General features: G+C 58.4%; 2 protein-coding genes across 5 annotated transcripts; both read left to right on the forward strand.

Annotated features, from left to right (window-relative positions):
* The first annotated feature begins 531 nt into the window (after nt 1-531).
* On the forward strand, nt 532-9,713 carry KCNK4 (potassium two pore domain channel subfamily K member 4). 4 transcript variants are annotated; one of them, XM_003937654.4, is made up of 7 exons: nt 532-952; nt 2,644-2,909; nt 6,724-6,847; nt 6,965-7,125; nt 7,317-7,503; nt 7,945-8,084; nt 8,814-9,713. In XM_003937654.4, the coding sequence occupies exons 1-7, from the start codon at nt 835-837 to the stop codon at nt 9,192-9,194; spliced, it is 1,377 nt and encodes a 458-aa protein (XP_003937703.2). In that variant the 5' UTR covers nt 532-834; the 3' UTR covers nt 9,195-9,713. The 4 variants fall into 4 exon arrangements, with proteins under 4 accessions (XP_003937703.2, XP_039326916.1, XP_039326915.1 ...); XM_039470982.2 differs by having other exon boundaries at nt 881-1,303; XM_039470981.2 differs by lacking the exon at nt 532-952 and adding an exon at nt 1,431-1,523.
* Nucleotides 9,714-9,737: 24 nt separating this feature from the next.
* Nucleotides 9,738-13,548, forward strand: CATSPERZ (catsper channel auxiliary subunit zeta). The gene is made up of 5 exons (XM_039470983.2): nt 9,738-9,915; nt 10,126-10,426; nt 12,314-12,393; nt 12,585-12,651; nt 13,323-13,548. Exons 1-5 carry the CDS (start codon nt 9,895-9,897, stop codon nt 13,508-13,510), a joined length of 657 nt encoding a protein of 218 aa, XP_039326917.1. The 5' UTR covers nt 9,738-9,894; the 3' UTR covers nt 13,511-13,548.
* Nucleotides 13,549-14,111: the final 563 nt, after the last annotated feature.

A 14,111-nucleotide genomic window follows, 5' to 3' on the forward strand; every position in this document is an offset into this window, starting at 1 on the left:
CTCTCACCACCCCAACCTGCTCTTTAGGAGCCAGGAGTGAGTCCAGGGCTTGCCGGGGAGTTGGTGTGACTGAGCAGCTCCCATCTTCCTACCAGGGTGTGGGCTTGCCCAGATGGACAGGTGGCCCTCTTCTCCACTGTTCTCAGTAGCACCGTCACTGTCCTCTGCTCCCATGGCTGTGGCAGGTCTGTCTTATGGTTGGGAGTCCATCACTGGAAGGGTCTGTCCCTTGCCCACATAGTGGTTGTCCCAGCTTTTCAGAGTTCCCTTGGCTTGTATCACTGGGACTGCTTCAAAACCCTTTACTTGGGACTATCCTGGGCACCAGGCCCACAGGGCCTCCAGAGAGGGCATCTGAGACCTTAGAGAATCAGCTTGAAGCTGGACAATCACTTTTTGTTGAAAGGAAAACTGCTGACGTTTGTGGGGCACCTTTTTGTGTGTGCCAGGCTCTGTTTTGAGCATTTCTAAACACTGACCTCCTTCATGCCCAGAACAGCACCCCCAAGTGATGATCAGTCATCCCTTTTCTGCAAGTGGGAACAGGGAGCCTCCAGAGTTTGGTAACCTGTCCAGGTTGCCTACCAGTAGGGGGTGGTCGGCCTTAAAGCCCAGGCTGAATGCCGTCCACCAGGAAGGCTGAGGACCCCAGCAGGCACCAGAGGGCCTTTGGAGAGATCAGAGGTTGTCAAGTGGGTGAGAACGGGGTGGGGCAAGTTTGGGACTAGCCAGGGCCTGGGTGTTCATGCAGTGGGAGAGCGGATGCTGGCACCACTGCCATGCTGGGATCTGCAGGCAGCTCCAGCTCCAGCCTTCTGGGGCTGACTTCTGGGCATGGAAGTGGGGACCAAAAGCTGGGGCAGGGAGCAGCCTGGAGAGCTGGCCAGGGAGCAGGGAGAGGGCCAAAAACTGGAGTGGGGGCAGGAAGTGCTCCAGCAGCGACTCCCCAGAGGTGGGTCCCAACCTCCACGTCGGCCAATTCCAGGGGGCCCCACGGGGTTTCCCCCACCCTTTTGTCCCGCGGGTTCCTCCCTCATGAGTGCTGAGCCCAAGGGCCAAGCTGTCCCCAGGGGCGGAGAGATGCAGGCCCTTCTCGATCGGGTAATGGGCCTGGGAGATGCCAGATCAGCGTGGTGCCTGTCTGGAAAGGTGGGCCAACTGATGCCCAGGTTGGGGCCCTGCCGCTGGCCACACTGGGCTCCGGTCCAAGACTAGAAGGCTGACCCCAGCTGGAACCCCTCTCCGGCTCTTCTGCCACCCACCTCCCGGGACTGGCCGGGACTGGGGAGCCGGGCGGCCGCAGGTAAAGGGCTTGGGGCGGCGCCGGCGGCGAGGGCGCGGCACGGAGGGAAGCGCGGCACTGGAGGGGTTAACTGCGGGAAGAGGGGGGCTTCTGCCGGCGGGAGGGGGGGTCCCAGCCCCGGCGGCCGCCCGCTCCGCCCCTGCCGCCTCCGCGGCCCAGTAGGCACCGGCGAGGCCGTGCGGGAGCCCGGGCCGCAGCCGCAGCCGCAGCGGGGCAGACAGTAAGTGCGGGGCGGGCTCTGGGGCGCGGGCAGGACTCCGGGACAGGGGCGACACGGGGGCGACGGGCCGGTGGGGTGCCCACCTCCCACGTGTGGGCGCCTCCGGGAGTGGTGTGGCCGGGGTCCCGCCGCCCGTCAGGCTCCGAGGCAGGCGTCGCTGTGCGGACGCGGGGGAGGCGGTGGGAGCGAGCGGCGGGCGCTGCTCGGTGGCCCTGCGGTCTGGCGTCTGCACGCGAGTGTCCGCACTCATGTGCGTGGGCTCTGGGTGCCCTGGCGAGGCCCGCACGCCTGTGGGGGCCGGGAGTGCCGGGGCGTCTGCGAAGTGTGCAGGTGGGGTGCGTGCGTGCAGCTGGGCGGCGCGGCGCTGCAGCCTCGGGGTGGAGCGTGGGCGCGCGGGTCTTTGTGCCCGCGCGGGGCGGCGCGTGCCGGGGCGTGTGTGCGCGTGGGCGCCGCCGCCCGCTGTCCCGGGCTGACAGCTGTCCCGGTGGCTGCCGCCCCGGTGTGATCTTTGAGGACCCCTGCCCCGCTTCTTCTGGGAACTGGGCGTCTCCCGCAGCCCTCCTAGCCTGTGCGCAGTGGCCAGGACCCGCCCCTGGGTTCCTCGAAAGCCCGGTGGGGCGCGGGGGCACCCTGGAGGGACAGCCGGGAAGCAGAGCGAGGCGAGAGGGGACGGGGAAGCCGCGGAGATGCTGCCGCAGCCGCAGCGGGAGAGCCGGGACCCGCCATTCCCCTGTCCCCGCCCTGCGCGGTCCGGCCTCTGCTAACGCCTCCGCGCCCCCTCAGCCTCCTCCTTGAGGGCCAGTTCCCGAGCCCCGCCAAGCTCGCCACATATCCTTGCTCGCCCCGCTTCCCCCTAGGCAGGCTTAGGCTCTCTTTCGGCCTCCCACTCGCCTTCCTTTCCCTTCCCGGTGCCCTCTTCTCCTCCCTCATCCGGGAGCCGGGCAGCGGAGGTAAGGGGGAGGCCGGAGATGGGAGGGGGCTGGGTGTGTCCAGCCAGAGGGATAGCTGGGGACAGTGCGGCTGGGGGCTTTCTGGATCTTCGGGTGTGTAGGGGATCGAGGAGGAGGGTGTGGGTGTCAGGCCAACTCAGTGACCCCAGCATCCCTGGTTTTGCCCGCAGTGACGACAGCTCCCCAGGAGCCCCCCGCCCAGCCCCTCCAGGCGGGCAGTGGAGCTGGCCCAGCCCCTGGGCGCGCCATGCGCAGCACCACGCTCCTGGCCCTGCTGGCACTGGTCTTGCTCTACTTGGTGTCTGGTGCCCTGGTGTTCCGGGCCCTGGAGCAGCCCCACGAGCAACAGGCCCAGAGGGAGCTGGGGGAGGTCCGAGAGAAGTTCCTGAGGGCCCATCCGTGTGTGAGCGACCAGGAGCTGGGCCTCCTCATCAAGGTGCGTGGGTGAGCCACAGCCCCTTCAGCTGTCACCCATCACCCCTGGCACTAGCTGGGTGCCAGTGAGACCCTGTGCCGGTGCTGCTTTCAGACCAGGATCCCTGAGGTCGGGGTGTAGCGGGAGGCTGTGGGGCAGAGGCTGGGGTCCAGGTCTCTGTGTTTTCAATAGGGCAGCTGTGGGGTCATTTGTTTTCCCTGAAGAGCCTGGCACAGGACTGGGAACTGAGAATGTCTCCTTCAGGGTGTGATGGAGGTGGGATGAGGGGGAAGTGAATGAATGAATGAGTGAATGGCCATAGAGAATGTTACATTTGCACAGGTCTCACCGGTGTAGATTGCCACATAAAATCCAGGACTATCATTTAAATGTGAATTACAGTTAAACCACAGATGCCTTTTTTTTTTTTTTTTTTTTGAGATGGAGTCTTCCTGTGTTGCTCAGCCTGGAGTACAGTGGCTTACTCTCAGCTCACAGCAAACTCTCCCTCCCAGATTCAAGAGATTCTCCTACCTCAGCCTCCTGAGCAGCTGAAATTACAGGCATGCATCACCAAGCCTGGCTAATTTTTGTATTTTTGATAGAGACGGGGTTTCACCATGTTGGCCAGGCTGGTCTTGAACTCCTGACCTCAAGTGATCCACCCACCTCAGCCTTCCAAAGTGCTGGGATTGAAGGCCTGAGTCACTGTGCCTGGCCCACAAATACCTTTTTAATACAAGTCCATCCGTGCAATATTTTTGTTTGCTAAATCTGGCAACTCTACTTACACCGGTCTCCATACATTTTTGGAGTCACGTGGCTTAGAAAAGCCAAGAACACGGTGAACACACCCCCTCCCCCTGGAGAAGTGTACATATGAACGTATGCAGATGATTTCAGAGGGTTCCAGGATCCCTGCCACCTGGGATGCCAGGTCAGGCACCCCTTCCCCCCAGGATGCATGCTTACCTTGTGGGGAGAAGTGGGGCGTGTCAGGGTTCCCTGAGGCACTTCTGGTCGGCCTCCAACCAGTGACTCAAGAAAGTGTTGGGCTGCAGCCTTCTGGGGTACAGTCAGGCAAGCGCCTCTGTTGCTTTCTCTGATTTCGGAGTCACTGTCATTCAAAAAAATTAAGATTTAGCTTTAATAAATTCATGTCTATTACTTGACATTGAACAGTACCCTTTGTTCCCTGCCTGTTCTTTGTGGAGGGTGGGGCTGTTGGCACGGAGGCCTCAGTGTTCCAGCTGATTCCCAAAGTAGCAGGACTCAGGGCAGAGATGAGTGTGGGGTGGGGCTGGGACACAGACCACCCAGCATTGTCTCTGACACTTCCAGAATGCCATCGGAGGTTCAGAGAGGCCTGGGAAGAATGTGTCTGGCTGGACGACAGGGCAGAGGGAGGGAGGGAGGGAATCTGACCTAGTTTGTCTTCACAATGGAATTGCTTTTTTCCTGGATAAGAAGAAGGAAGAGAAGGAGAGACAGGACCTAGAAGGGTGGGGTGACAGCAGCTTTATTTCTCTTCCACAGTAAGAGTCACGCCCTGAATTAGTTGTGCAGCAATTGTGCACCTACTGTGTGCTAGGTGCTGTAGTATTATACGCCAAGGGGATATTGGGGTGGATCAGACACAGGGTCTGCCTCGGAGGGTGTCACATCTCGGTGAGGGGACAGATCCCTGGTCAGAGAGATCACTATAGGATTCAGTGGAGAGGAAGTTTCCGTTTTTCTGTTAAGCACCAATTGTGTGGGCCTTGAGCTAGGTGCTGGGGACGAGGGGGGGGGATGGCAGGGGCCTGAGGGAGAAGCTGGCGATTCAAATGCACCAGGCAACAGGGGTAGAGTGTAAGAGACCAGGGGCAAGAGACGCCCATGCGGAGAGGCAGCATGGGCAAAGGCGTGGAAGCAAGAAAGTTCCGGGCTGTTTTGCAGAACTTGGAGTTAGCAGATGCCTAGTCATCTGAAGGAAAAATTAGAACACACAGAATGACAAAGGATTTTTCCCTGAAGTCATGAATTTATTGGAAAAGTGTTGCAAAATATGTATTTAATCACTTTTAATTAGCTATTTCTCTTCTTGCTTTTTAAAAGAATTATTACAGGAAATGGAAATATCTCAGAAAATCTGGGGTGAAGGGTGGCTGTAACATGGGGTGCCAAATTGGAGTCCCAGGGAGAAGACTGGGAGTGGAAGGTGGGAACCAGATTGAAAAAAAGGGCTCGAAGCCAGGGCTTGAGGCTCATGCCTGTAATCCCAGCACTTTGGAAGGCCAAGGTGGACGGATCACGAGGTCAAGAGATCAAGACCATCCTGGCCAACATGCATCTTATCTTAGTCTTGACTAAGAATGCAAAAATTCTCAGGAGGCTGAGGCAGGAGAATCGCTTAAACCTGGGAGGTGGAGGTTGTGGCGAGCCAAGATCTCGCCATTGCACTCCAGCCTGGGCAACAAGAGCAAAGCTCCACCTCCAAAAAAAAAAAAAAAAAAAAAAAAAGCAAAAATTAGCTGGGTGTGGTGGTGTGTGCCTGTGGTCCCAGCTACTTGGGAAGCTGAGGCAGGAGAATTGCTTGAACCAGGGAGGGGGGAGGTTGCAGTGAGCTGAGATCACACCACTGCACTCCAGCCCGGTGACAGAGCGAGAGTCTGTCTCAAAAAAAAAAAAAAAAAAGAGCTTGAATGCTGGGCTGGGGAGTTTAGGCAGGGAGTGGGGAACCAGGAAGGGCGTTAAGGAGCCACATTAGGAGGATTAATTTGGACTGAGTCTTGCTAATGATGACTGCAGTCAGGGAGAGAAGAGGTGCTTTAGGACATGCTCCACAGACTCCCTTCTTACGCCTTGTTTCTGTGCTGCTTGGAGAAGAGCTGCTCTGACTTCCTCTCACTTAGGGCAAGAACTCTCCAAATAGACCCTGCCCACGGGATCCGCATGCTGGTGGGAGGGGGAGAAGTCCAAATAGAGACATTATATTCATTTAGTAATGTGTATCAGCTGGTGCAAGTACAGTGGTGTTTACAACTAATTGATCATAACCAGTTACAGATTTCTTCCTTCTTTCTCCACTCCCACTGCTTCACTTGACTAGCCTTAAAAAAAGTAATACTTATTGAGAGGTGTTCACTAAATATTATTTACAATGCAGTGGCAAGGCTTGGCTTGGACTTCGGCAGGGGTGTGATGTTTGTGTTTATGTGTGTGCCTATGAACTTCCTAAACGTTGGAAGCAAAATTTCATGACGTATACACCTTCCTGGAGAGAAAGTCCCTAGCTTTCATGAGATTTTCTAAGGAAAGGGACTCAAATTCAGCTTCCATAGGTGCAATGGGAGTGGTGGGTTGGAAAGCCGGAAGCACACGGTGTGGGCACTGCTTGCTAACTTAGGAACAGTCAGTGCTTCCTTTGTTGCAAGTTCACAAAAAATCTGGGAGGCAGATGCTGTCACTATCATCCCCATTTGAGAGATGTCAAAACTGAGGCCGGAGAGTTAAGTTGCCCAAGGTCCCATAGCACCAAGATTTGAACCCAGGCAGTCTGGTCCCAGGGTCTGTGCTCCTGACCATGGTAAAATTTGGAAATCTGTTGCCTGAAATGAGAGGCCAGATGCCACAAATGTTTCTCAAACATTGTAGAGGTCAAACAAACTTGCCTGCAGATGGACTGGACCCAGTTTGCATCTTCTGCCGTCAGGGACTGCCTTCTGGGAGACCAGAGGATAGGGGAGAACCCCGAGGAGGAGGGAGGGAGCCACCCTAGAGACTGGAGGGGCCCTGAGTTGGCCTAAAAAGGAGGGAAAAACTGCAGCTCCTTCTTCTACACCTTATCTCACAGGAGGTGGCTGATGCCCTGGGAGGGGGTGCAGACCCAGAAACCAACTCGACCGGTAACAGCAGCCACTCAGCCTGGGACCTGGGCAGCGCCTTCTTTTTCTCAGGGACCATCATCACCACCATCGGTGGGGGAGGGGATCGGCATGTGGGGGCGGGCAAGGAGCCTCCTCTTGGGGGAAGGTGCAGGGAGACGTAGGGGTCCCAGGCAGCCCCTAGACTTCCTGCATCGCCCCTCTGCCCAGGCTATGGCAATGTGGCCCTGCGCACAGATGCTGGGCGCCTCTTCTGCATCTTTTATGCGCTGGTGGGGATTCCGCTGTTTGGGATCCTACTGGCAGGGGTTGGGGACCGGCTGGGCTCTTCCCTGCGCCGTGGCATCGGTCACATTGAAGCCATCTTCCTGGTGAGCTGCTCCATGCCCTGCCTGCCCTTGTGCTGGGCTCTGGCTACCCTTCCCCGCGTCCCTGGCACATGAGCACGTCCCCTAGACCATAAGCCCCCCCCCCCCACAGGCTCCTGGGGGGCGGGAGTGGGGAGTATGGGAGTGGGGATGGTTGGTGTCTCCTGGGTCCTGCCTACTGCCCCTCCCCGCAGAAGTGGCACGTGCCACCGGAACTAGTGCGAGTGCTGTCGGCGATGCTCTTCCTACTGATCGGCTGCCTGCTCTTTGTCCTCACGCCCACGTTCGTGTTCTGCTATATGGAAGACTGGAGCAAACTGGAGGCCATCTACTTTGTCATAGTGACGCTTACCACCGTGGGCTTCGGCGACTATGTGGCCGGTGAGGCCGCCCTTCTTGTGCTGCACTTGCCCATCTACGTAATTCCTGTTCAGGGGCTCTGCACTCTGGCCTTTCCCTCCAAATCCCATGTGGTTGCTCTGGCTCCTGCATCCATCACATTCCTGCACACATGCCAGTGCCTCAATGCACCCTCACATTCTTCTCTGCCTGAGTCCCATGCATGCTCACGCATATGTTAAATGCACCCCTCACACGTGTCACATTCTTGCACGGGGGTGTCCCTTCTTGCACGCTTTCATCTTGTATACTTTCAACTCATGCACACCACTCGTGTTCCTGCCTGCACTTACACACTCAAGCACATGCCCATTGACCTAGGGAGGGGAGGTCCTCCCCAGGAGCTGGAGGGAGGGCCGTGAACCCGGGTTCACAGCCTTGTTCCAAGTCCAATTCTTTCCGCCTTCCCTGGTGGTATCCCAGGCGCGGACCCCAGGCAGGACTCTCCAGCCTACCAGCCGCTGGTGTGGTTCTGGATCCTGCTCGGCCTGGCTTACTTCGCCTCGGTGCTCACCACCATCGGGAACTGGCTGCGAGTAGTGTCCCGCCGCACTCGGGCAGAGGTAGGCACCCCTGGGGTGGCACTGCGCCTGCGCACTGTGGTGCAAATGTGCTGTACCCTAGCAGGGGGTCGAGCAGGCTGTCTCCCTTCCAGGGCTTGGGCTCCTGAGGCAGGAGCTGAGTGAGCCTCTGTGTGTGCCCCAAAGGGAACACAGGGGTATACGTGTGTGGGTAACTTTAATTCTGCCCTCATGGGTAGGATTACCAGATTTAGCAAATAAAAAATGCAGAAAGCCAGACAGGGCAACAGGGCGAGACCCTGCCTCTAGAAAATCCAAAAAATTAGCCTGGAGTGGTGGTGTGTTCCTGTAGTCCCAGCTATGGGAGGCTGAGGTGAGAGGATCACTTGAGCCAGGGGAGGTCAAAGCTGCAGTGAGTCATGATTGCACCACTGCACTCCAGCCTGGGGAACAGAGTGAGCCCTGGTCTCACTCACTCAATAAATAAATAAGCTCAGTTAAATTTGAGTTTCAAATAAATAATAAAATTTTAATATAAGCATGTCCCAAGAATTGCAGGAGATATATTCACGCTAAAATTTGGTTTCTGTGAAATTCACATTTAGCTGGGCGATTTGGATTTTGCCACCCTGCTGGGGGCTGGGCTGAGGCTGGAGGACCAGGCAGAAAGGAGGGTTGGGGCTTGATCCCTGCTGGTGAAGGGGCAGGTTCCCGGGGGTCTCGGAGGATAGTCTAAGAGCGCCAGTCGAGGGCTGCTTCCTCTCTGTGCAGATGGGTGGCCTCACGGCGCAGGCTGCCAGCTGGACTGGCACGGTGACGGCGCGCGTGACCCAGCGAGCTGGGCCCGCAGCCCCTCCGCTGGAGAAGGAGCGGCCACTGTTGCCTCCACCGCCTTGTCCAGCGCAGCCGCTGGTCAGGCCCCGATCCCCCTCACCCCCGGAGAAGGCTCAGCCCCCTTCGCCGCCCACGGTCTCGGCCCTGGATTATCCCAGCGAGAACCTGGCCTTCATCGATGAGTCCTCGGACACGCAGAGCGAGCGCGGCTGCCCGCTGCCCCGCGCGCCGCGGGGTCGCCGCCGCCCCAATCCCCCCAGGAAGCCCGTGCGGCCCCGTGGCCCCGGGCGTCCCCGAGACAAAGACGTGCCGGTGTAGGGGCAGGATCCCCGGCCCGGGCCTCGCAAGGGCTTCTTTCCTGCTCCCCGGCATGCTTGGCTTGTTTGACCAAAGAGCTCTCTTTCCACGGGACTCAAGCCTGGGGAGGAGGCGACGTTTGCCTCTCTGCCGCCCCCCGGGCCCGGCCCTTCCTTCACTTCCATCCATCTCCAGACCCCCCAAGGCTTTCTATGTCGCTGTCCCGGGCGGGCGTGTCCCTCACAGCACCTCACGACTGTGCCTCAAAGCCTGCATCAATAAATGAAAACGGTCTGCACCGCTGCGGGCGTGAGCGCTCCCGGACGCGAGTGGGGTGTGGGAGTGCTTTCCTCGGGCCACCGCGGGGGCACCTCTGGCCTCCCGTGACCCCCAGGCCGAGGGTCCCAGGCACCCAGGTCGGTCAGGTCTCGGCCCTCTCGACTGGGCTCAGGCCTGCGTCTCTGCCTGGAGGCGGCTGGGTCGGGTCCCGCGTGGGGATCAGCCGGGATGGGCCTCGCGTCTCCAGCCTCGGCACGCACACTGGGGGGGGGGGCGGGGGGCGGGGAGGGGGTTGAGGCAGGGGAGAGAAAACGGCCTCTCGCGTGGAGGGCTGTCGTTTGAACTCTCCCGGAGCCAGACCTTGCCCCGCCCTGTTCCTGGAGCGTTGACCCCTCCTTCTCGTCCCGAGGCCTGCGGCGTCTGGGTCCGCAGGGGCAGAGCCATGGAGGAAAAGCCTTCGAAAGTAAGACCTCTCCCCGTGCCTCCTTACGCTGTCAGCTCCCAACCCACTCTTGGTCCGACACGGGCTGTGGCGCCATTTCTCACTCAGCCTTGGCTGCCCGCAGCCCCCACCCAACCCCACGCTCGACGGGGCCCCCGCCCGGGCCCGGCTCAGATCCCCGCCCCCAGCCACCCGCGACCCTCGGCTTCTCTCGTTGTCTGTGGCCCACAGGTGTCTCTCCAGTCTTCGGACCGCCATGGCTCGGACGAGGAGAGGAAGGAGAGAGTGTGCGGCGACATTCGGGACCTGTGGACCACGGCCACGCTGTCGCAGTCCGAGCTGAACGTGCAGCTGTCTGACGTCTGCGAGAACTTTGACGCCGAGGGCCGCAGCATCAGCCAGACCCGCGGCTGGTACGGCCAGGGGCGCCGCCCGGTGGACGAGGAGGACAAGGCCGGCCAGAAGCTTCGCCGCAGCAGCTCCATGGAACTCAATCAAGGGAAGGAGGACACCGCCTCCGAGATCAAGGCGGGTCAGTGCGGCCTCGCCAGGCCCGCGGGGCAAGAGGCTGGTCAGGGCCTCCATGTCCGGAGCTGTAAAATCGGGGGGGTGGGGGGGGAAGCTGATGGGACCCGAGTTTCTAGGATTCCCTGGGAGAGGCGCCAGCGCGCACCTTTTGCCCTTCAAACCCGCCAGGCATTCTTGGAGCGCCCCCTCCCGGGCAGGCGTTGCAACAGGCCTTTCGGTCGTCGCGCGCCGAGTCCCGGGAAGGACGCACCAAATAAATTGCGCAAAGACCCCGTGGTAGGACCTGCGGGTTTTTTTGTTTTGTTTTTGAGGCAGGATCTCGCTCTGTCGCCCAGGCTGGATGGAGTGCAGTGGTGCGATTATAGCTCACTGCAGTTCAACGGATCCTCCCGCCTACCGCTTGTTTCTTTTTTTTTTTTTTTGACACACTCTCCCTCTGTCGCCCAGACTGGAGTGTAATGGCGCAATCTCTGCTCACTGCAACCTCCGCCTCCCGCGTAGCTGGGATTATAGGCGCGCACCACCACGCCCAGCTAATTTTTGTATTTTTAGTAGAGACGGAGGTTCACCATGTTGCCCAGACTGGTGTCGAACTCCTGACCTCAAGTGATCCACCCATCTTGGTCCCCCAAAGTGCTGGCATTACAGGCCTGAGCCACTGCGCCCAGGTTTTTTTTGTTTTTTTTAGAGATGGGGGTCCTGCTTTGTCACCCAGGCTGGAGTGCAGTGTTGTGATCATAGCTCGCTGCAGTCTCTCAAACTCCTAGGCTCAAGGGATCCTTCAACCTCAGCCACCCTCACCACCCCCAACCACCCCCACCACTCCAAGCTTGGAAGATGGGCCGGCACCACCCTGCCCAGCTAATTAAAAATATTTTTTTTGTAGCGAAAATTTCGCCATGTTGCCCAGGCTAGTCTCACTTGGCTTCCCAAAGGATTAGGATTACAAGCGTGAGCCACCATGCCCAGGAAAACCTGTGTTTTTAATGGACTCATCTGGCCAGTTGCAAGAGTTAACTCCTTGTCTGAGGATTTGCGCTGGTTGAGGAGGTGTTCATCTTTTCATTAGTCAGTTGCTGATTACAATTTCTAAGCCCCTGCCACATGCTGAGCACTGTCTGGCACCCCCAACAACCCACTTTATCAGAGAATCACAACCAATAACAATGTAACAATGGGCACATATTGAGCACTTGCTGTGTGCCAGGCACCAGGCTTCCCCTGCATTGTCACCTTCAAATTTCACAATCAGCCGGGCGCGGTGGCTCAAGCCTGTAATCCCAGCACTTTGGGAGGCCGAGGCGGGTGGATCACGAGGTCAGGAGATCGAGACCATCCTGGTCAACATGGTGAAACCCCGTCTCTACTAAAAATACAAAAAATTAGCTGGGCATGGTGGTGCGTGCCTGTAATCCCAGCTACTCGGGAGGCTGAGGCAGGAGAATTGCCTGAACCCAGGAGGCGGAGGTTGCAGTGAGCCGAGATCGCGCCATTGCACTCCAGCCTGGGTAACAAGAGCGAAACTCCGTCTCAAAAATAAAAAAATAAATAAATAAATAAAAATAAAAAAAAAATAAAAAAACAAAAAACAAATTTCACAACCTCCATGAAGAGCTATTCTTATTACCCCATTTTACTGATGAAGAACTTGAGGGTCAGAGAGTGTCAGTCACTGGTCCTAAGTGCCACACTGTGGGGCAGTCAAAACTGGAATCAGGTGGGGGGGCTCTAAAGCCCAGGCTTGTAACCTCTGTCCCATGCTGACCCCAAAGCTGCACCAGCCACAGATCTCTGAAGGCCACTTCCTCCCACCAGGTGCCTGCCCATCTCCTCTGCTCCGGGGAAGGCCCAGGAGTCTGCAGATGACTGACCCTTTTTTCTCTTTTCCCAGAAAAGTCTTCTTCAAGGTCATCGCTCGATATTGCGAAGCACATACCCCATCAAGCCTACTGGGCAGAGCAGCAGAACAGGGTTGGAGGGGCCGGGGAGACTGGGAGTTTCAGTGGGGTAGGGGATAGGCCAGTTGGGGGTGACTGGCAGGGTGGAGTGGCAGGCAGGCTGCTAGGGGGTCTGGGGGCCACCGGGAGCAGGTGGGGCATTTTATCTGTGGGCAGAGATGAAGTCCCCTGGACGCCTAAACCTCTTGCTGCTTCTCCTGCCAGCTGCCACTGCCCCTGATGGAACTCATGGAGAATGAAGTTCTGGAAATCCTCACGGACGCACTCTGGAGTGAGCTCCCACCACAGCTTCTGGTGGATTTTGCAGGGCTGGGGCCCGGGGGGTGGGGTTTCAGGCTGCCTTATGTTTTGTCAGTGCCCTTGGCACTCATAAGTATTCCAAGGGCCCCCATAAAAGTTCAAAGCTAAGGGACTGGGCACAGGAAGACCCAGGAGGGGATTTGGTGATGGTCAGAGGCCTGGCTCCAGGCTGGGCACAGCCCCTCTCTAGCTAAGGGAGGCTTTTCTGTGGCTGTTTCTCCACCTGCTCAGTGGGATGACAGGCTTGGTGTGGCCTCGACTCCCTCTGGCTGTGAGGCGCCTTTGGACAGTGGGTTATTTGGGTGAACTTCTGCTGCTCGGGTACGAAAGCACAGAGGTGACAGAGGGCCAACTGATGGCTTAGAGTGGATGGCTGGTCCAGAAGGTGGGCAAACTGCTCGCTACCACCGTCCTAGTTCAGGCCTGCAACGTCTTCCCTAGCCTTGATCTCATCCATTCTCCACCTTAACACTCAGCACCCTTAAAGAGTCAAAAGTTTCCCAAGCGAACACAGACCTGAGTGCCCTGAGCTGCTGCTACCCCCAATCATCGGCAGTTCTTCAAACCACACCTACGGGGCCTGCTGGTGGGGAGACCTTTCCGGTGCTCAATGCCCTGACCCAAGCTCTGCCCTCCTCCTAGGCTACCGGTTAGGGATCGGCAGGGACCACTTCCTGACCAAGGAGCTGCGGCAATACATCGAGGGGCTCAAGAAGCGCCGGAGCAAGAGGCTGTACGTGATTGAGAAGGGCACCTTGGGCTCGAGCAGACCCGAACCAGCCTCGTGCCATGCCGGGTCCCCAGACCCCAGCCTGGCCCCATCTGAGTGAAATTTGAGTCCTAAAGAAATAAAAGAGTCTATGCATGATCCGTGAGTCAGTGCATGGCACCCCGCGTGAGGCGGACGCACGGGGCCCCGCCCTTCCCCATGACCTTCATTCGGTCACCGCAGTGACCTTGAGCTTTCTCCGTCCGGGCCCTATCGGCTCTACCTTCCGGGACTCGCAATCCAGGGCATCTTGAATGTTTTAGGTCGGCTTCACCCACCCAGAGTTCCGCAGCTCTGTGGGGCTACTGAGTCTACGGTTCGAGTGCCCAGCTGGTGTCGCTTTGGGGGAAGGGGACAAAGGGAAGGGGGCAGCACCTCCCCACTCGCGAAGGCGCGCTAGGCTCCGCCCCTCAAGCATAGGTAGCAGGTCCAGCCTCTCCACTCGTCCCGCCCTTGCGTTTTTATATGTAAGTGGCCTCTCCATTGCTCCGCAGCTGCAGCCTGCACCGCCTCGCCCACTCCTCTGGCGCGCAGCGCGCCCCGCCTCTTTCTGTTACGAAAGAGCGCTTCTGGCCCCACTAGCTATGGGCTCTATTCCCCGCGCTCTCCGCGTCTCCCGCCCCACCCCTCTCCAGGGGCTGCGTACGCCTGTGCGCCGCAGT

This window comes from Saimiri boliviensis, chromosome 6, assembly GCF_048565385.1.
Source record: "Saimiri boliviensis isolate mSaiBol1 chromosome 6, mSaiBol1.pri, whole genome shotgun sequence".
Lineage (NCBI taxonomy): Eukaryota > Metazoa > Chordata > Mammalia > Primates > Cebidae > Saimiri > Saimiri boliviensis.